This window comes from Erinaceus europaeus, chromosome 2 (genome assembly GCF_950295315.1).
Source record: "Erinaceus europaeus chromosome 2, mEriEur2.1, whole genome shotgun sequence".
Lineage (NCBI taxonomy): Eukaryota > Metazoa > Chordata > Mammalia > Eulipotyphla > Erinaceidae > Erinaceus > Erinaceus europaeus.
Genome location: NC_080163.1, coordinates 110,783,121 through 110,804,989, shown reverse-complemented (window position 1 = coordinate 110,804,989; position 21,869 = coordinate 110,783,121). Strand labels below are relative to the sequence as shown.

The window sequence follows — 21,869 nt, the reverse complement described above, 5'->3', positions numbered from 1 at the left end:
GGCCATGGTTTCAGTCGAGGCATCCATGCATGAATGATACACAATGCCAATAACTCCAGATCAGGGTAAAACTCACCATGAGGTGACCGAGAGGTGGCTCAGTGGGTAGGAAAGAGTGGAGAACTTGCCTATCAGGCCTAGGTTTCTATCCCTAGGAACCACACCAGAGTGATGTTCTGGTCTCTCTGTATCTCTCTCTAATTAAAAAATTGAACAGTTTCTTTTAAAGAATTAAAAATAAAGATTAAGAAGTCATTTGTGACAGAGCTGATGCAGGTCTCAATTTTTTCCTACATGTACTGGGGACAAGGAGGTAGAGAGAAGCTAGAGAAAGGGAAAAAAGCAGTAAAAGCAGCTGTGTGTCTGTATAATTCTCTAAGTTTTCTGTCTAGCCAGACATATGATATTTCAAAGGTAGAATTCAGGGGGAAATGCAAACAGAATAGCTAACCTTGCTGAATATTTCCAAGCAAAGGCCCTTGGCTCAGCCAATGACATTTATGTGATTGTTTTTTCTGCCAAGGTACAGTAGAAAGGACATGGAGACCTCTGTGGTCATCTGGAATGCCCAGGACTAGTTATTTCATGCTTCTGAGGCTTCCTTTATTCACCTGTAAATGGGACTCTTCCTTGTGAAATTCTGTAAGACACATGTGTAGAGTATTAGCCTGCACCTGGGACATAGGACTTGCTAAATTTCATTTCAGCCACAGCCAGATCGTGATGCAGGGGCCTATCCCTGGTTACAGAGGCAGTAACCCCGTCACACTCCTCCACACCCTGAATTGAAGAGAACCTATTGCTCTAGTCAAAACTCTCAAATTATCTTTGGTGAGACTGATTACTCTGTACATTCTTTTATTTTAATTATTTATTTTTTGATAGAGACAGCCAGAAATTGAGAGGGGAAGGGGTGATAGGGAGGGAGAGAGATAGAGAGATATCTATAACATTGCTTCACTATGCAGGTGGGGTCTGGGGGCTCAAACCTGTGCCCTTGTGCATTGTAACATGTGCACTCAACCTGGTGCGCCACCACCCAGCCCCAACTCTGTACATTCTTATCAAACACTCAGCAGGCCAAGTGTTCCAGGACCAAAAAGATCCTAGGAATTTGGCCTGGAGAATAAAAGCCCATCATTTCACCACACTAAACAGAAGGAAGCTTGACTTCTCCATCAATCAGCCTAGTAGCAGGAGAAATGGCTGTTCTGTGCTGCCTGTGTTTGCACATTAGCCAGGAGCAAGGTGCAATGTGTATGTGGGGGCAGGAGGCAATGCCATGCAAGGATGCCCTTGCAATCTGTGATTTGTCTTGTGTTCTGGGTCTTCTCAGAGCTCTGCCAAAGATCTGAGGCAACCCTGTCAGGTCCACACCCGCTGCACATCCCTGCAGTCCCATCATCTGACCCACTGTCTTCATATCCCTGATGGTCCCCACCAGCCTCCTGAAGTGTGTCCTCTCTCCTGTGTTCTGAGTTCTGTAAGTTTCAGAGGTGTCCCCCCAGTCATGACGCCTCCTTCCTTGAGTGCCCAGTCTCCCCTCTTCAGGAAGGTCAGTCTTGACCTCTCCCTTGCCCCACTTCCTTACAAAGTTCCCAGAGGCAGCATTACAGTGGTATGGGAAATTACAGACAGCCATGAGAGCCCCCATGCCACCCATCCCACAGCTACCAGAGTCACTGTGACATCCTATCTAGCCCTCCTGGTCCTTGGTTATACTTTGCACAACCTCCATCTTGGTGACATTACCTAACAATTTGAAATTAGTAAATATAATGGCACATTTCTCATGGATGGGACAAGATCACACTTGTAGACACTCATAATGTGCTGAAAAAGCAGCTAAGCCTTTATAGGATTTTTTTTTTTTTTTGGCTTTATTAGACTTTCCAAACCAGGTGTGGCTGTCTACTTGAACTCTTAACCCCCTCAAGGATGGCAGCTATTACTTTCATGACCACTTATTGCCTATTACAACCCTTTTTGGCAAATTCCTGTAGCACACATAGTTTGTTTCATGGCACTTGGTGTCACTCACTATGGCTTTTCATATATTAGTTTTCTCTAACTGCAAGTTTACACCCAGATAGAGAAGGTGGGGTGGGGGATGGATTCATGTTAGTCGATAGGATCATTTCTGTTACAGGGACAGTGACTATTGAAGTCAGATTCTCTGGCACTCAGTTTAGGTATCCAGAAACAGCGAAAGCAGAACCCAACATTGTAGGGAACAAAATAAAAGACAGTAATACAAGCATGGGCATTTACAACTGCAAAGTGCTATCTATGCATACTTAAGGAATCTGCTTATCTTATTTGCAAGCATGGTGAAAATGATCTCTATGGAGTTCACTTGGAAAATGACTCCAACACTTCTAGCTCAATGAGGCCTGTGATTGTAATAGCCAATTTCTTAATTCCTAATTGGACCCCTCTGGCTCATGGAAACAGCTGCCTAGCAGGGACACCAACACCCAGGGAGAAAGCCCCCAGAGCTGGAGGTGAAGGTGGCAGGGCCTGCCTAAGAAGAGCTGATGGTGTCCCTTCCAGAGCAATGCTGACTCCCACCTGCAGAGGTAAGAGGTAGCAAGGCCAACACAGGAGCTCTTGGTAGAGCAAAGGGTTGATAAATTGCATTCAGCTCTCTATCCCAGGTTAAGGAGTCCAAATAACAACCAAACCAGGGGATCAACCTCCTCTTCTCCCACCCCAGCTGGGAAGAAGGTTCTCTTTGCCACTCACTGCTTTTGCCCAGGTGATAAATTAAGAATAAGACAATTACATCACTTGCAAAGTGTAGAACCATTAGGTAAGGTCTGCATCAACCTTGAATATCTCCCTGTTAGTCTGTAACCCAACAGGAGAGACTGTTTTCATTTTTTAATTTAGCCACCCTACATTAGCCGTGGTCTTCACTTCATGATTTATTATGCTATTTTTATTTTGCAAGAGCAACCCTCTTCCTGGCCTTCACTTTGAGCTTACCTAGAGCTACTAGGAAAGAATTCTTTTCACTGTGTATATATGCCTGATAAATCCACCTCTGGCTGTGAATAGAGAGCAAAGAACAGACAAGAAGTGCCTCTGATGCTCAGCATGAAGAGTTCCAGATGCAAGCCTTGTACAATAATGCTAACCTGAATTGAATTTAGAAAGAAAGAAAAAAAAAAAACATTGCAGGCTGAACTGAACACACTAACCATTAGGGCTAAAGAGACAGTCTTGTGACTGGACTCCTTTGCCCTCACCAACACATGATCCTTATCCCAAGCCACCTCTACCTTTACTCCTTTGTATAAACTTTACATTCCAGACTGAAAGCGAGATGGTTTTTGGAGACCTGAGTCTGCCATATTCTTAGGTAGCCAGCATCAGGAAAAACCTATCTTTCTCTCACTAATATCTATATCTTGAATACTGGCTTTCAGTTGACAAGCACCAAATTTTGGCATTCAGTAACAGAGTCAGGGATATGGTGATGACCAGCAAAGATTTAGGGACTAGGTGACACTGTCATGTCCTTCATGAAGGAAAGTCCACAGAAGTTGACTTCTGTATCAATGGGCTTCCTCTTCTTAAAAGACTGAGGTGGCAAATCACTTCCTTTCTGACTTTCTAATGTTTTTTTTTCCTGATTTTGTTCCTAAATACAATGTCCTAAAATTGACTGGTGAGTTTATTTTTAATTTTTTTTTATTGGGGGATTAATGCTTTACAGTCAACAGGAAATACAACAGTTTGTACATGCATAACATTTCTCAGTTTTCCACATAACAATACAACCCCCACTAGGTCCTCTGTCATCGTTTTCCAGGACCTGTACTCCCCCCACACACACACACACCTGTCAAGATACAGAGTCTATTTCTTCACAGGGGTGGGTGGGAATCAGAAGGGACGCAGTAAGTAAGCGAGTCTTGAAAGTGTCCCCAGTATGTGATGACATGCCCAGGACGTGTATGTGTGCAAATGAAATTCACTTTTAGAAGGACCAGAATTAGAGGCCAGAGAGAATCACAGAGGACACTTAGATCACACTTAAGATAGAATTTCAATGACCAGCTTGTGCACACACGCATGTGTTTCAGAACAAAATGCTAGTACCCCTTTTGTCTCTCCATGGCAACCTTGGCTCATATTTGAGCAAATGAACATCCTCATGTTGACTGGCTTATCTGACAGGGAGAAAAAAAATCTATGTGCCAACTCCTAGGCTGACCAGGGCGGTCTCACAAGGCATTTTTTATGAGTGATTTAACATTGATCTATAAAATTATGAGTTAATGAGTATAATTTTACATTGTTCCCACCACCAAAGTTCTGCGTCCCCAGTCCCTCCATTGGAAACAGCAGTAGTTTTCCCAAGGTCACAGATGTGGGTTGACTTATTATTTTTATGACTATCTATATTTACATATATTTTCCCACTTTTCCTATGATTCTGTCTTCTCTTCCTTTCTTAGTCAACCTACACCTATTATTATGTCTGAAAGTCCTTCCCTTTTCCCTTTTTTCTCTCTAGGTCTTGATGGAATTGGAGTTCAGAGCTCTCTGGTCATCTTCTAACATTTCTCCCCCTCTGGGAGTATGGACCAAAGTTCTTTAGGGGGTGCAGAAGGCAGGAGTTCTGGATTCGGTAATTGCTTCTCTGCCGGATATGGGCATTGGCAGGTTGATCCATAGCCCTAGTCACAAGGCATTTTTTATAACCTAGTATAATTTTCTCCTTCTTGCTTGCCATGATAAGCAGTGACATTCCCTGGGTATCCTGGGTATCCATAAGAAGGACTGAAGGTAGCAGAGAAGTAAAAATTCTGAGCAAGGTATACAAATATAAAAGGGATCTCTAAGGCCTTTCTTTTTTGTGTTGGCAGTGCAGGCAATAAAAATGGTTGTTAGTCATGGTAGTTATTGTTGATGAATAAATGAATTAATAAGAACTGATATTTCATTAGAATGAGAGGATAATGGGGAGGGGTGCAGAACTAGAGTGAAAAACTTGTAAGTGTGAAGTTCTGAGATTCATTTCCAGTACTACACATGTCAGAGTGATGCTATGATTCTCTCTTTTACTGTGATTATACTAACTAATAAGTAACTTCTTTTAACTTTTTTTTTTTTACCAGTATACTGCTTAGCTCTGGCTTATAGTGGTGCTGGGGGTTGAATCTGGGAGCTCAGAGACAACAGATAAATCATTAAGAGAGTCAGAAAGAGGGAAGTATAACTAAACAATTTCAGTATGAAATCTCATTACTTTGAAACTTAAAATGATATTTCTTGATTGTACATGTAAATGCAATGCCATCCTATGTAACAGAATAAAAATATTCCATATCATGGAATAGTTATTACTTCTCTTGGGGAGAAATGTCATGTCGTAGAACCAGAGAATCCAGATTGATAATGCCTTGGCCCCATACAGCGTATGTGATCTTGTATAAGTCAATTCACTTCCATGAACATAAAGGTTTCCTCATGTATAAAACAAAGACACAAATTGATCTAGTTGTTGGAGAATAAAAAAACACACGTGAAAGCATTTTGTAGCTGCAGAACATGATGCCAGTACTGGTGGGTGTCAAACCAGGAAAGTAGAAATGATGAATGACAAAATCAAAGTTCATAAAGGGGTTTCCTCCTTCTACCCTTATTGATTATTCAACATCAAGTTTCTTCTTCAGTAAGAACAAAACACACATCTAAATATTTTTTGAACTTTGTCCATGTGGATACTTCATTACCACATATAAGAACAGGTGAAATACTCCTCCTCCTTTATGAGCTGTAAGTTATAAAAGGATGATTTTAAATCAGAAAACCAGTGAACAATTCCCATGAATGTTTCCCCCCTTCTTCCTCCTCATCTTCTTCCTCCTTCTTATGCACCTCATTCTTCTTCTTTTTCTTCCCACCAGGGTTATTGCTGGAACTTGATGCAGGCACTATGAATCCACCCCTCTTGGCAGCCATCCAAAAGGATTTCTCCTTCCTTTCTTCCTTCTTTGCAATCTCTCTCTTTCTTTCCTTCTCTCTCTTTCCTTCCTTCTTCCTTCCTTTCTTTTTCTTTCTTCCTTCCTTCCTTCCTTCCTTCCTTTCTTTCTTTCTTTCTTTCTTTCTTTCTTTCTTTCTTTCTTTCTTTCTTTCTCTCTTTCTATTTTTGTTGGATAGGACAGAGAGAAATTGAGAGGGGAGGGAAAGATAGAGAGGAAGATGGACACCCGCAGACCTGCTCACTGCTTGTGAAAAGTTCCCCCTGCAGGCTGGGAACAAGGGTTTGAAGCGGGTCCTTGTGCATGGTGACATAAACATGTGTGCTCAAATGAGTGTACCACCAACTGGTCCCAGTGTTTTCTTTTCTTACTGATCTGTTTTTAAGTAATTTGGTGATGAGTAGGTCCCAGCTAGATTAAATAAACGATTGAGTTATCAACAAGGCACAAATAGCATTGGCTGTTTATGACCATTAATTGGCACAAGTTAATAATCATTTAATCTATATCCCATTTGTTATAATTTTTGTTCTAAAATCAGATTTTCATATTCTGTAAACACCTGTTATTCTTTTATATTGCCTTAATTTTATGTGGTCTTAAAACATAAAGCGAAACAAGTCAGAATGCAAGTGAAAGTCCAAATGATGACTTTCTATTAACTAAATCTAAATTTTGCACTGTACGTGAGATCAGATTGCATGTGTCTGCTTTAGGTACTTGGTCTGCAATTAAGGCATTCTACCATTAGGTGGCAGTGTTGTCATAATTATGTTCAATCCAACCAAACTACAAGATTATTTCCTAGTAGAGAAGGAAAACCTATTTGTATTCCATTAAAAAAGAATTCTGTGTGAAAACAGTTATATTTCAATAGTACTTGAAAGGCACCTTTACTCTTAAGTAGTGATTGATGAATAGTTAAAATTGTAACTGCTTACTACTACCTTACATTATTAAGAGTAATAGTCCATCTCCAACTCCAATGCAGGAATACTGGTACTGGATTCTTTTCACTTCTGAATATCATATCTGTTGTTACAACATACCTGAGGTACACGTCCCTTGCTGGCACAGTGGTTTTCTTAGAGAATTCTAGAGCTAAGCAGAGAGGAAGCCTTGCTAGACTCTCTTGGTAATTAGATCAGCCTAGGAAAGTCCATCAGAATTGACTTTCCTGACTTCCAGCAGAAGAGGAAGGCAGAGGCAGGTAGGTACAAGCCTTGGCGGTCAGCAAACACCATGGATCCTTTCACTGCATGAAGGAAGTGATGTTCCTCTCTTTCTTGGGGGGGAGAAACAGCCCTCTTGGGGGAGGAAGCTTGAGATTTAGATAAATTTGAAGGTAATTTCTCTCTCTCTCTCTCTCTCTCCTCTGTAGTTCCCTTAGTAACAACACTAACTTAGGGTCAGATATAAACTGCCTCACACTGCTTTATGAAAGAGCTTTTCTCTTTTATCCCAGAACTGTGCATCTTGAAAACAGCATTTATGCAGGCAGTGAGACAGTTTTAAACCCAGATTTGAAAGGCACCAACCACCAGAAGCAACCATGGCCAAGGTGTTACCACGTATAAGGACACAGATTCAAGCTTCTGGTCCCAGTGTATGTGTATGTTTGTGGGTGTGTGTGGGTTTGAGTATGTGTGTGTGTGTGGGGGGGGGGGGGTCAGGAGCATGGGACCAGTGCTATAGGTGTCTTTCCTTCTCTTTCTTCCCCACCCCCTCTCTGTCTCACTCTATATCAGAAGAAAAATGAAAAAAATGGCTGCTGGGAGTGATAACCCTGGAAGAAAAAATATATATATTCCTCTAATCAGATCAGTAAGGCAAGGGGAGAGGAAAAGGCCTTAAGATGATTCATTCTGCAGAAATGAGTTAAGACTATTTTAAGCTTTATAAATACATCATCACAACTGTCCATGTCTACATGGTAGTCACTTTGCTATTGCAATTTTTCCTCAAAAGGGATATTCTTTGCTGTTTCAGGCAAGAATTCTACAGACAGAAAGTTTTCTACCTCACTTGAAGATCTTCTCTGGGGGCTAATAGCTGCTTTGTTGCTCCTGCTGCCTCTGGGACCTGTCCTGTCCCCTGGAGTTGGGAAGAAAGAGTATGTTTTGTTTTCCAAGGACAGCCCATAAGACAGACTGTACTCTTCCTACCTCAACTCAGTGTTTTCTCACAGACTATCTTGAACCACTTTCTGGAACCTTCCTCACCAGACTTCTCTTAACTGAGTCTCCCTCTTCCAGATGTGCTGTGGGTGACAGGGCATCTCAGGCTGGCTGTCCTCAGTACTGACAATGGTGATCTTTAGATACTGCCTAGACAACAGAGGGCAAGGCTCTTTTAGGTTCCTGGTTCCAATATGCCTCTGATACTCCCTGCAGGTGTGATTTCAAGTGAATGAATGCCAGTGTCCTTTGGCTGACTCATCTCTTTGACAATATGATTTCACTGCGTTATTTGAATAAATTGCATTCATTGTCAGTAGACAAGAACATAAATGGACCCAGGATATAGCTCCCACAGAGAGCATGTCTTAGCGTGCCTTGGGTTTGAACCCCAGCACTATATGGGAGCACCATGAAGAGTATAGAGCAGGGTGGGGAGGGAGGTAGGTGGGAAGAGACACTCCATGAATAGTGGAGCAGTACTGTGGTGTCTTTCCTCTCTCTTTCTCCCTCTCCCTCTTTTTCTTTCTTGACAAAGTAACGAAAAGCTGGGTTAAGAGGTCACTCAGCAGTACCATGTACAGAAGGGTTCATTCCTCAACGTAACACACACACACACACACACACACACACACACACACACACTCTCCCACTAAAAGGAGGAGAAGGAGAAAGAATGATATAGATAAGATCCCCAGTACGGTGATAGGTCCATTAAGTGTACTTTCAGTTTCTGAGGTTGGTAACATTAACGCTAGACAGAACATAAAATGGCAGGGGTCTGGGTAAATGAAGAGCAGCTCTCACAGGTGGAATCCTGCAGGCACAGTAGCACTGGGTGTTGGGTATCTATGGAGCTGGGTCTAGTGGTGAAGACAACCACTTCTGTTTTGTACCATCTCAGCACCTCACTGACTCATTTACTGAGTATGAATGCAGCACATGCCAAATGCTGAGTCATATGGCTCTGAAAATAAGACTCCAGCAGGAAGGACAGACAGTCCATGTAATGAGGGCAGGGCAGTAGAGCAGGAAAGCAGGAGCTCCATGCAGGAGGTCCCCACAAGCGGGTCTCTAGATCTGGCTGAGGTTGACAGAAGGCTGCTACGAGAATGTACCCCCATCTGGGCAAGATCCCAATCAGGACTAGGACATGGCTCCACAGGTAGAGTACATGCATTTACCATGTGTGGGGACTTGGCTTCCCTCCCTACATGAATGATGAAGAGGTGCTTCTGGTGTCTCCTCTTCTTATCTTTCCCTTTCTAAGTATGTAGAACTGGAGGGGGGGGGAGTTGGCGCTAGGGAGGTGACTCAGCAGGGTCTTGTATTGTGAGGTCCTTGGTTTATCCCCTGGCACTATATTAAAAAGAAACAAAAATCTGCTATCTCTGATTTCATAACATGGCAGGACAGATAACTCCAGCATGCCTGCATCCATTTTGAGGTGCTGCTAGTCCCTTTCTCTCCACCAGCTCAGAGAGAATCCTGGGAGGCTTCCTGGTGCTTTACCCTTCTCCGGTCTGGGAAGATGCTCCTGGCACTGTCTCAGGTCAGAATGGCATGCCTGGGGTATGGGCACCATGCTGTAGGCAGGTGCCTTTGGTCTAAATTTATATTCTTTGCTTCCTCTGCCCACTCACTTCACACATTTTTTCCCAGGATGCCTTTCCCTAAAACAGCTTCCCGGAACGGAACATGAAATATCTGTTCTTATTTCTTTTTGAGAATAAAAAGAAAGAAAGAAAGAAATCTCCTCAAGAGCCCATCTGCTCTGGAAAGCCATCCAGAGCCATTGGCAGCTCTCCCACAGCCCAACATCCGGGTCCCCAGGTGTCCCCAAATCCTGCACAAATCCCTTCTCTTCAGCCTGTCCAGAAGCAGTAGGAGGTGAGGCCGGAAAGGTCGACTACAGTGAGGTAGCAAAACCTTGAGGGTTTCTAGGGACTGGCAGAACTGGGAAGGAGGGGCTGCCAGAGCCAGTTCTGGGTTCCCAGCGGCCATCTTCATTAACTAGCATGCGACCTTGAGCCCGGCATTTCACCTTCATGCAGCTGAGTTTCTCACCAGAGCAGCCAGACCACCTGGCAAAGGTAGATGACGGCAGATTTGCCTCTCTTCCCTGCAGTGAGGGGTCACCCACTCTCCCCCAGGACCAGGGCTCCCACATAGGCAGCCTCAGATCCCTATGTCCTCTTCCATGGAGAACAGGCAAGGAATAAGTTAACTCTCCCTTTCTATAAGTAGTTCTTGCAGTTGCAAATACATAAAATAGCATGGCTATTTTGGTGGAAAATGCAGGTAAAAATGCTGGAAAAAAAATTAACTCTTCATCGGATTCTAGTCCCCTCCCCAGCTCCTCTCCCCACCATGTTCATTTTTTTAAGCCCATTTGGTATTTGTTTTTTATTCTGGCTCGTTGTCAATTTTCAAACCTGATGCATAGAGGGGGCTTGCTATTCCGGAGGCGTTATTTTAAGATGAAACAATGTAAATTCTGACTTTGGGTGGCAGATGGCTGGCAGTTCACTGTTTGGCAAACCAACTGGTATGGTGTGTTGGAAATTCGGAGCAGCAGGTACTGCAGTTCAATGTGAAACCAGCGCAGATGCTCGAGGGAGTGGGGGAGGGGTGCAAGCTGGTCAGGAAATGAAGAACAGGGCTCAGAGCTCAGAGGGGGAAGAGATGATAATGAGCTGCAAGTTGGCTTCTTCCAGCCTCTACTTTTTCTCTTTCTTCTCTCCCCCTCCCTCTCTCCCGCTTCTTAGAAACCCCAAGTAAGAAGACCCCCTGGAAGCTTAGAAGTCAGCTGAGCAAAGATCCTTCTAAATTTCACTTCCTAGCTGTCTGTTGGGCTTACTTCAGCCCGGATGAAAAATTATTAGGTGAGGAAAATACAAAAAAAGCTCTTGTGCACATTCTTCAACAGAGAAGACGTTTTGTAAGGATCTTGACTCTGAGACGAATTGTATGACAGGATTGATAAATGATATTTCAGAAAGGACGGAGTCATAGTTTAGGGGAAACAACAATAGCAGGGTTTGTACATCTAGGGATTTTTCCCCAAAGTCTGAGGGAGTGGTGTTGGGGGTGGGTCTTGATTAGAGTTTTAAAAGGTGGTCCATCTGCAGAGGCTCTGAGCTCTGCCCAGATTCACCCAGGAAGGAAGGACTCCCAAGGTCAACGTGGACTCTGTGCACTTTCAAGGTCAGTGAGGCCGCAAACCTTGACCTGTCACAACTCTGTCAAGTGGAATGTCAGATAAGTCATTACAACAGAAACTCACACCTGTGTGCCTGTGTGTGCATGTGTGTGTGTGTGTGGGGGGGGATATGCGTAAACTCAGTTATTTCATTATTTCTCATTTCCTCCAAATTTCTATGATGGTAAGAAGGTAGACAGGGACAGATCTGGCAAGTGTCCCTTCAATTCTCTTCCTTGGGTGCCAGAAGTGAAGAGGAAACCCATCAAAAGAAATGGAATAGAGCTCTATGAGGGGAGATTTTTGAGATTTAACAGTATCTTTCCAACACTGTTGCATTAGAGGTCTTTCTGGCACACTGGAGTCAGCTTGCTTTAATGACTCTGCATGCAGTTTTTTTTTTTTTTATGGGGGGTGTGGGGAGGGAGAGAGACCAAAGTACTGCTCAGCTCTAGTATAGGTGATAGAGTGGAACTCAGAATGATGTAAGTCCTGAACTCTACCCTGAGCACATTATCCAGATGCTTTGATGCTTCTGCAAAGCAACACCTCTGCCCAGCCCCCCCACCGCACCCCCCACCACCACTTAGGCCTTCTTGCATTCCATTCTGATCTGACTGAATTCAGAACACCAAAATCCTAATGACTGAGTAATTCTAGAGGGCAGGGATGAGTCCGGTAGGTCGCTGTTCTGCACTCAGGTGTTTTGGCCAGAACAATAAGCTAATTAAAATTTCAATTCATAATGTAATTGCTCATCTGGACCTTCAATAATGAGCGCAGGGTCTCTGGGCTACAAAGTAATGATAGGAACGGGTGTGTGTCATTTCTTCAGCACAGCACGGACAGGAGGAAGTCAGCGGGAAGAAGTGTTGCTCCAGGTGGCCTCCTTGCACACGAGTGTGTGCATCTGTCCTCTTAGCAGCCATGGAACAGATATCTGCAAGGCATGCTTCTGGGCACGGGAGGACGAATGGGTTGTGGTGGTGCCCTGAACAGTACCTCTCCCCCCCACCCCCACCCCCCACCCCCGATGTTGAAGGGGAATACTAAAGTGTACACATATGGAAGCACAGACAGAGGCTGGCAGGACCTGGAGGAAAGGGACAGATAAAGAGCAAACAGTTGCCCAAGGAGGTCTGACCCTTCTTTCTGGATGGCATGTCCTGACACACTCAGTGAATGTGTGTCCACTCACACTTCCCTGGATGGCTTGATGGGTGCTGGGGGAAAAAACAAAGTGTCTCAAGCCTTAACCTTCATTTCATAGCCCAGAGAAGGGAAACAGACTGGGCCGCATCCCTGTAGAGATTTCCTGAGAACTTGGTTCGAAGCCCTGCTTCAGAACCATCTAGATGACATTCCTAGCTAGAAAATCCAGCAGTGACCGAGGTTCTGCCTAAGCAGATGGACCTGCAAGACAAAGGGATGGATGGAAGGACAAAGGATGCAGCTGGTAGGGGGAGGATGTTTCTGGGAGGAAATGCTGTGTTTGTTCCATGACCAGCCATGCCAGTGAGGCACCCCAGTGCAAGCGGCTGGTGGGGGTGCCTCAAGACTTTTCTAGTCAGTGTTCATAACACCAAATGGATTAGGAAAAGAAAAATCCCTAAGATACTGCAAAAAACAGCAGGCCCTTCTGTTGTTTCAAGAATGACATTTAAGTAGCAATGAAGCTGAGTGTATAGGGAGGTGGGGAAAGGGAGGCAGTGACAGGGACAGAAGAACAAAAGAGCTGGGGGCCAGAGGGGGGAGCGGAGCGTAAACCAAGGCTGGTGGTGGGATCTGTATTTGAAAGTTGACAAGGAGGAAAACAGAAGGGCTAGGAGACCAGGAGAGGAACTGAGACCAGCTTGCAAGAGCTTGATTCTTCAGGGGCCTTAAGCAACACTTTTCTAAAGGACCCCTAACTGAGACCAGCTTCTCCTGGGGGGTGGAGGGGGGGTGGGGCATAATAGTGAGGAGAGGGAAAGGTCTCCCTGTGGCTCCTGGAATCTAAGGAAGCACTTGGTTCAGAGATACATCTAGGAAGAGAGACCGTCACAGGCATGAAGAGAAAACAATTGAGACATGAAAACTCAGAAGTGGGAACAGAGCCAGGACATGTCACAGCGACCACTCCCTCCTCCCCCCACAACACCCACATTTTTGGCTCAGGTTGCATGGCTGATGGCATGCCTGTGAATGGATATTTCAGATCTGCTTCAGTGGTTGTGGATTAATCTGTCTGCAGTAATCTTCCATTATGCTAAGATCATTCAAACTGTGGTGCTGAGGGAAACCAAGAATTTATAATAATAATAATAATGTTATTATTATTATTGCAGTGACAAGCATGATATCACTGTCTAGAAACCTTTCCCAGGCCAGTTTTCTCATTCTTTTATTTAGATTGGGGAGGGGGTGTACCACAGTACTACTCTGCCATCCTCCATGGGGCTATCTATGATGCCCCCATGTGGTGCCAGAGTTCAAACCAAGGGCCTCAGGCATGGCAAGGCAAACACCCTATCATGTGAGCTATCTCACATACCCCTATGATTATTTTTACAGTTTTGTTAGGAATCCTGAAGACTGAAGATTCTGGCTGTGGAGAAACTGCTTTAGAGAGCCTTTGGGGCGCTTGAGAACTGGCATTTTTCTCCCAGCTTCTCAGAAACTTGTGCAGAAGCATATCCTCTGTAGTGTAGAGGGAAGGAAGGGAAGAAATACCACCTGAGAGGTGAGGATGAATGACAGCAGAGATCTCAGAGAGTTTCTTTTGGATGGGTAAGAGAAGTCCTGATAAAGGGCAATTTGGGTGGGAGAATGTATCTACACAGTGCCAGGCACCAAGGGCTCCTTTCACATGATCACAATCCTATGAGCACAAAGCAATGTGGGAGTTTTTGTGGCCATTGTATGGGTGAAAAGATTGATAGACTGGGAGGTTGCTGAATAGGTCAAAAATCTCTAGGAAGGTTAGGACAAAGTTAGAATGGGATCCTAGGCGCTCACACCGGCTTCTTCATATGTAAGAAAAAAATCTGCATAGTGATACAATGTTATCAGAGATGAGAGACACAGAGCCATACATCTCACATGAAAGTAACTATTTCCCTTCACAGAAAACAAAGGGACAGATAGTGGGAAAGGGAAAAATAAAACACAGCTTTACCTTTGTCACCCAGACTCAGAGGAACAGCTAGCTAAACAGAAAGGGGCTTACTGGTGAAAAGGCAATGTGTAAGTTGGGAAACTTATAGACAGTATAGGCTGTAAAGCAAACTTAAAAGAAGAGGAAGTGGGGATCTTGTTTTTATTTTATTTTTAAAACATTTTATTTATTTTAATGAGAGAGATATAGAGAGGAGAGAGGAGAAAAAGATCAGAGCACTGCTCAGCTCCAGCTTATGGTGGTCCTAGGACCACAGAGCCTCAGGCATAAATGTTCCCCTCCTCCCCATAACCATTATGCTTCTCCCCAGCCCTAGGGGGAATCTGGTTTTAGACCAAGTACAGCTAGTGTGATGTAATAGCCTACACATATTTAGAAGGTTCCCAGGAAAAGTCATCTATATATTAAAGGTAGAAGGTGGGCATGTTCACTAGAGGAAGATATAATGATCATACAGCACATGCACAGGAAATGATGGGGAAACATAATCAGAGGCTTATGCTGGAGGGCTCATTGTATAGGCTCCATTGACCAGTTCAGCTCAGCCTGGAGCCTGGGGCTCTTATCAGTGAGGTTCTGGTTCTATTAAAGCCAAAACAATGTGATAGTGTTACACCTTCCAAACTACAAGCCCCAGGCCAGTGTGATTTTTCTTTTTATTTTTACTGCAGAAGAGAAGGCATACAAAAATTTTATTATCTGATTACACACCTTGAAGGATGACAGCATTATTAAGAAAAAAAAAAGTCAACATTTTAAATTAGAGAGGAATTTTGTACATTAGTAAAGTCATGGTTCCTTAACAAATTGATTTTACTCTGTTACTTTAAATAAAGGGCTCCCCAAAGCTAAGAGCCAGGTGATAGCTTCACACATAATTTCTGAGGAAAACATGGGGGGCTCTGGAGAAGATAGGACAAAATACCAGTCTGCAAAGTATCCCCCAGCAGTTTTTCATTTACATCCATAGTTTCTAGTCTTCAGGAATTCTAACTAAATACAAAGATAAGCTTAGACTTCCCCCCTCCCCAACCAACCAAACACACACTTAGGACTTACGGTCTTAGAGCAATGTGACATTCCAAGGGGAATTTTGTGGTCAGGCAGGTAGTAAAGCAAGTAGAAGGCATAACTTACATACATGAAGTTTGATCCTGATTTTTCTCCTCCCCACCCCACCCCACCCCACTTCTCTCTCTCTCTCTCTCTCTCTCTCTCACACACACACACACACACACACACACACACACACACCATTAATATGGAAAGCTACATATTTCACAGCTCTAGCCATAGCTATACCCCCTATCTAGAGTTTCAGCCTAAAGAACTAAATGGGAAGATTAGAACCACAGATCTCTCCAACAAAAGTTTAATAACCTTTACAGACGTACCCTAGAGTCTCTTGGCTACATTAGAAATGAAGCATTACTAATATGACTCAGAACAGGAAAGATGGTCTCCAATTTGGACAGAATCTTCCCTAAAACACATTGCATCTTGAAAAGCCTGTTGTCTCAGAAAAGGTTGCACCAAGGGTCTTTGTAATTATGTCCCCAAGAAACAATACTTTTCTCCTCATTAAATGTTGCAGTGGGTGGCCCTGCTAAAGGCAGTAAGAACTTAACCCTAGAGTCATCGAGTCTATAAGGACAAAGAAAGAGGCCACTGAGGAGTTGTCCAACTCTATTAGCCTGGGTGAGGCTGTTTACTGGGTCAAGAACAGCTTTAATTAGGAAGTGAAGCAAAGAAGCAGATAAGTTATTGCTGAATATAGTGCTGAAACAAAGGCCCTGAGAGTCAAAGCTGGCCCAACTACTTTCCCTCCTGGTCTCAGTTCAAAGTGGCAGGCTGCAGACTCGAAAAGCCAATTCAACACTTAGAACTCATTATCTCCACAGAACAGGCAGTGGAGAGCCTCTCACATGCCTGCCCCCCAATAGAGATGAACTCCCACACCAAGACCAGACCTGTATTGCTGGAGTCCTATTCTGCCAAATATCTCTTCAGAAACAGCACTGCTTATGGACTGGAGTTCTAATCTGGAGGTAGACAGTTTCACTGCATGCTGCAAACATTTATCAGGCCCATGTTATACACAGGACAATGTGTGAGCTGATGCTAGAGACCCAAAGATAAGATCTACCTCCCATAAACTTAAAATCCCACAGTAGATTCTAGAGATTCTAGGAAGATGGCACCTATAGTGACATCTTCCCCATGACTCACAAAACAAAACATGCAAAAGAACTGAAGGGACTATCAAAAATGCACACAGAAGCTCGAATACTCCTAGCTATATGACTATGGACTACAACCTCAGGCTGACAGGGACTCAGAGGTCACACAGGCTCCTGGGCTTATTAGGAATATATATGGGCCCCAGTTTAGACCAATGGGTAAACAGTTAATGGTATTTATATACTTTCCTCATGTTTGGGAGCTACTCTCTGCCCTAATCCAGCTTTGTAGCCCTACTCTCAATTCTCACACTACCTTCCCAGACAATAATTTTAGCCCACCTGCATGTTAGCTATCAGGCTCAGGCAGAAATTACTCAAGTCATGGGCCCCTTAGAACATACCTAAAATAGACTTCCTAGTTTCTTCCCACACAAAGACTCCTAATTCCATCCGCTCTACTCCTACCTTTGGGTTCCTGTTTATTAAACAATTTGTCCCACTTTATATCTTACAACATTTCAGTCACCAGTTGTAGGTGCTACTCTGATTTCATCCTGACTTCCCTGGGTGGACAACCTCTTCAATGTGTCCCAAAGTCTCACCTCTCCAGAGTCCTACCCCACTAGAGAAAGATAGAAACAGGCTGGTGGTATGGATTCACCTAACATCCGTATTATTGGAGAAGAAATTATAGAAGCTAGACCTTCCACCTTTTGCATCCCATAAAGAATTTTGGTCCTTACTCATAGAGGGAATAGAATAGGGAAGCTTTTACTGGAGTGTTGGCATTCTTCATGTTGGTTTGGCCCCCTTCCCCCTACCTCTGAGAGAAATGGTTTGGTCCTTGCTAGTTTCGCGCCCCTCTTTCTCCCTGCCCCGTATGCTAAGGACGGGCAGAGTCCCAGCAGCAGTGGAGAAAGAAAGATGGGGAAGCACATGGGTGGTGATTTGCCCGTTCGTGAATAAAGATTAAACTGCAGCTTCTCTGCCCAGCCGTGTGTCTCTGGTTGTCTCTGTCTGCCGCTGCGAAGCTAGCCCAGCCAGCTGGAGCCCCCAAAACATTAACAACGAATGGCGCCCATGTGGACCTGACCTGCGCATCTCTCAGATAAGTGAAGACAATTTGGCTACCTATGCACTATGGCCTTCTCTTCTGCTTGTGAAGAGATCTCCAAAGGCCTCTGCCCTTTCTTCACAAGACTGTTTCACTGTTTCTGGAACATTTATCTCTGGACCACTCTGTGGTTTCTGCCCAACGCCAGCCCGCAGGAGCCGGCTTTCCGCCGCGTGGCACGGGGCATTGGGCGCCGGCTCCCTCCACGCTGCTCGGCTGCTGGGAGCAGGGCAGCAGACATGGCAGGGCCATGGGGCAGGGCTGCGGCAGCCTATCCTGGCCTCCACCCTGGGGCACCTTGGCCCACGCCTTCTGCATGGCTGGCCCGCCCACCCTCGTGCTATGAAGTCTGGACAGATCCCGGACGACCTGGAGACCGCGGGCTCCCTGCCGAAACTGGGCCCCCTGGCCGAGATCTCCAGCTTGGGTCTGAAGACAGACAAGCTAGAATACGCAGAGATTCATCCAGAGATCGCAACCTACAATTCCTAGAAGTGGAGCTGTGTAGGAGGCCACCTCCAGATGGTGACCCCCCAACAACAACTAAGACAGTACAGATCTAAATTCGTGTTTAACATGACATGTCTTCGTAACAAAGGTTTCTCTCCTTGTGTATTAAAGACCATGTTTACGTGTGTGCTTAAACTTTGGTAACATTAACTTTAAGGTTAAAAATGTAACTTTAAGGCTAAATCCTTACTAGGCAGAGTTAAATGAAAAAGGTTTTCAACGTAATTCTCATAAAGATAAAATTAACTTACATTTAAAGTCTGAGATAAAAATTAGTTAAAAATCAATATATTTTAACTAAGTTAGTCTAAAAAAAAACACCTGCGCACACCTAGGGTGTCTCCATCTTAAATGGGTGTAACAAAAGGTTAAATAGACTTGTTGTTATGTAAAACTCTCGATTACCTTCTCTATTAGAAATGGTAGATTACACAATGGCAATGCTAATGATTCTCATGCCTGAGGTTTTCTTTCCTTGATTCTTATGTCTACCTTTTCACATTCTATTGTTTAAACTTTAAACAACCTTAAAATCATTCTAAAAAAGACTTCCAATTGTGATAGTTATCAATTGTGGTAAACTTCTAACCTGCTACAAGTTTTGTTTCATAAGTAAGTGAATTGCAGCTATCAAGTTCTCTACAGAAAAGCAGAATTCTGATGGCTGACATTCCCCATCAAGACAGACGTACAACAATTCACCCCTTGGCAATTCTTCGGTGGACATCTGCTTTGGACTTCTATCGGACTCACTGGTACACCTCGGACACTTTGTACAAAACTAGCAGCTTCCCCTTATGCTGCTGGGTTTCTCAAAGACTGACTGCAGCCATGCCTTGGGACTCTAGGCCTCACCCTCCCCCCATGCTAGAAAATGCCCGTCGAGGCAAGTACGCCCCCCAGAGGCAGGAAATGTTTTTTTTAAGCTGATAAAGTTTTGCCCAGAGGCAAAAAATGGCCCCCTCAGACCTTCCCTTGGCAGCACACTGGTTCTTGTTACTCGCTTACATGTTTCTCCATGTTTGTGCCAGTTTCTTTTTTGAAAATGCCTGTACGATAATAGGTTTCTGTTCACCCCACACCCCTGATACTGTGGTCATTTAGTTAAAAAGAAAAGGGGGAATATGTTGGCATTCTTCGTGTTGGTTTGGCCCCCTTCCCCCTACCTCTGAGAGAAATGGTTTGGTCCTTGCTAGTTTCGCGCCCGTTTTCTCCCCGCCCCGTATGCTAAGGACGGGCAGAGTCCCAGCAGCAGCAGAGGAGAAAGAAACATGGGGAAGCACATGGGTGGTGATTTGCCCGTTCGTGAATAAAGATTAAACTGCAGCTTCTCTGCCCAGCCGTGTGTCTCTGGTTGTCTCTGTCTGCCACTGCGAAGCTAGCCCAGCCAGCTGGAGCCCCCGAAACATTAACAACACTGGAGGGAATGGGACACGGGTCTCTGGTGATGGCAACTGTATGAAATTGTATCCCTGTTATCTTACAGTCTTGTTAATCATTATTAAATCACTAATAAGAGGCAAGACAGTGGCACACCTGGTTAAGCACACATACTACAGTGCGCAAGGAACTGGGGTCCTAGACAGGACTCCCCCATAGATAATAGGGACCTGGATTTCTGATAGATATCTCTCTCTCTTTATCATCACTGTCACACTCATAGGTAACATCATTATAATCCTTTTTGTCAGCTTCTTCAAGAGCATACACTTACTACAAAATAGCAGTGGTAGGGACTGTCCTACTCTCCAAAGGGAGACTAGGTCACCCTACTCTACCACTGGACAAAGACTGGTTCTGAAATGAGTGCACCCTAGAATACTCCCAACTATGACTATGCACTGTGAGCTCAATTTGACAGATCAGGGACTCAGAGGTTGTACAGGTTCCTATGCTAAATATGAATAGATATGGGTCCTGGGTTAGATCACTGTGGTAAAGTTAATGCTGTTATATATCTTCTTCAAGTCTGCAAGCAATTCTCTGCTCTAATCCTGTTTTCTAGCCTTATTCTCAATGCTGACACCATCTTCCCAGACAATATTTCTAGTCCAACCCCTTGTTAGCTATCAAGCTTAAGCTAAGAATAAGACACAGGCTTCTAGGAACATTCCTAAAACAGACTTCCTAGCAAAACAAAACAAACACAAAAGCAAACAAGCAAACAAAGACAACCAAACTTCCTAACTTCCTTCTGCTCTTAGGTCTCTACTTTCACCTGCTGTATTCCTATTTTATGGTTTATTAAACATTTTGTCCTGCTTTCCATCGTACTGTATTTCAGCCACCAAGTTGCAGATTCTACTATGATTCTATCCTGACTTTCCTGGGCAGATGACCTCACCAATGTGCCTTGGAACTTCATCTCTCCAGAGCCCTAACCCAATACAGAAAGAAAGAAACAGGCTGGGAGTATGGAGCATGCCAGTGCCCATGTCCAGTGGAGAAGCAATTAGAGAAGCCAGAATTCCCATGTTCTGCATCCCCAAAAGAATTTTGGTCCATACTCCCAGAGGACTAAACAATAGGGAAGTTTCCAATGGAGTAGGCTGGGACACAGAACTCTGGTGATGGAACCCTATGGAATTAAACCCCTATTGTCTTATCATTTACTAAATCACTAATAAAAGTATAAAAAATTAAAAACAAAGAAACCAGTCTTCACAAAGAAATAGTCAATTTCAGGTATGAGACAGGAAGTACATAGTATGAACCTGGAGTGTCTTCATTTGCCAGATAGTATCGAAGATCAGAATCCTGAGGTTATGTTGAAAAGACCCAGGGGTCAACTGAAGAATCTCCAACTGGCCAAATATATGTGTTTAAACTGAAAGCTAGCAGCAGCTTAGTAGGTTTTTATCAGTGAGGCTACAGGAAGCACTCTCCATGGCTGTCGTCCAGAAATAGGCTATCTGCAAAAGGTAGTTCTCCAGAGAATGTTATATAGCTCGCCAACCACCTTGGGGATTGCTTTGCTTTAGCATCTTGATTTCATGGTGGGAAAGTGTGAGGACATGCACACACACGGGTGGTTCTGGCTGCTGGTGGCAGCAAAGCACAGAGAGGTGGCAGAGAGGGAAGCTGGTGCTGTCAACTTCTCCCATCCAACTGTTATGATGACAGAAGGGATTTCAGGTGTAGAAGTACAACCCGCCCCCCCCCAAAGACAGCACCAATAAGCCAGGAAGGGGAGGCTATTCAGCAGGGCAGAAGCCTCTGATATACTACAAGGTGGAACTGATTTCTCTTTTAATAAAAGAAGAAGATGACGGTGGCCCCTTTTCCCCCAGGTTGCTGATGACTTACTGAAACACTGGATCTGGCTTGGGTTCTGATCCCAGGAGTTTGGTGCATGCTTTCTTCACAGACTGCAGCGTGTCTGCACCAGATGGCCTTGAGTTAATGAACACAAACTCATCACTTTTGCTCACCAGGGAAATGTGCAGCTCAATCTGATTTGTACTCTGCCACTAAAAATATTTGAGTATTTTTAGGGAGCATTTTACAGAGACAAAATGGCACCTCAGGAA

The 21,869-nt window shown here is 44.1% G+C and overlaps 2 protein-coding genes across 4 annotated transcripts in view; one reads left to right on the top strand and one right to left on the bottom strand.

The window, feature by feature from the left end:
- Positions 1 to 21,869, bottom strand: part of MSRA (methionine sulfoxide reductase A) — a 365,587-nt gene that overhangs the window by 38,133 nt on the left and 305,585 nt on the right. The gene's annotated exons all lie outside the window — the stretch shown is intronic.
- On the top strand, positions 9,198 to 20,983 carry LOC132536963 (uncharacterized). 3 transcript variants are annotated; one of them, XR_009548486.1, is made up of 3 exons: positions 9,198 to 9,338; positions 9,649 to 9,725; positions 20,624 to 20,983. XR_009548486.1 is itself a non-coding variant. In XM_060186436.1 (2 exons), the coding sequence occupies exons 1-2, from the start codon at positions 9,286 to 9,288 to the stop codon at positions 18,319 to 18,321; spliced, it is 666 nt and encodes a 221-aa protein (XP_060042419.1). In that variant the 5' UTR covers positions 9,198 to 9,285; the 3' UTR covers positions 18,322 to 18,354. The 3 variants fall into 3 exon arrangements, 1 of the variants encoding a protein (XP_060042419.1); XR_009548485.1 differs by lacking the exon at positions 9,649 to 9,725; XM_060186436.1 differs by lacking the exons at positions 9,649 to 9,725; positions 20,624 to 20,983 and adding an exon at positions 17,709 to 18,354.

What these genes read in the sequence shown, in the direction of transcription:
- LOC132536963 (XM_060186436.1), top strand. Translation starts at nt 9,286, where the DNA reads ATGTACCCCCATCTGGGCAAGATCCCAATCAGGACTAGGACATGGCTC. An exon ending in ACTAGGACATGGCTCCACAG is followed by an intron (nt 9,339 to 17,708) that starts GTAGAGTACATG and finishes TTCTCTGCCCAG; the next exon opens with CCGTGTGTCTCTGGTTGTCT.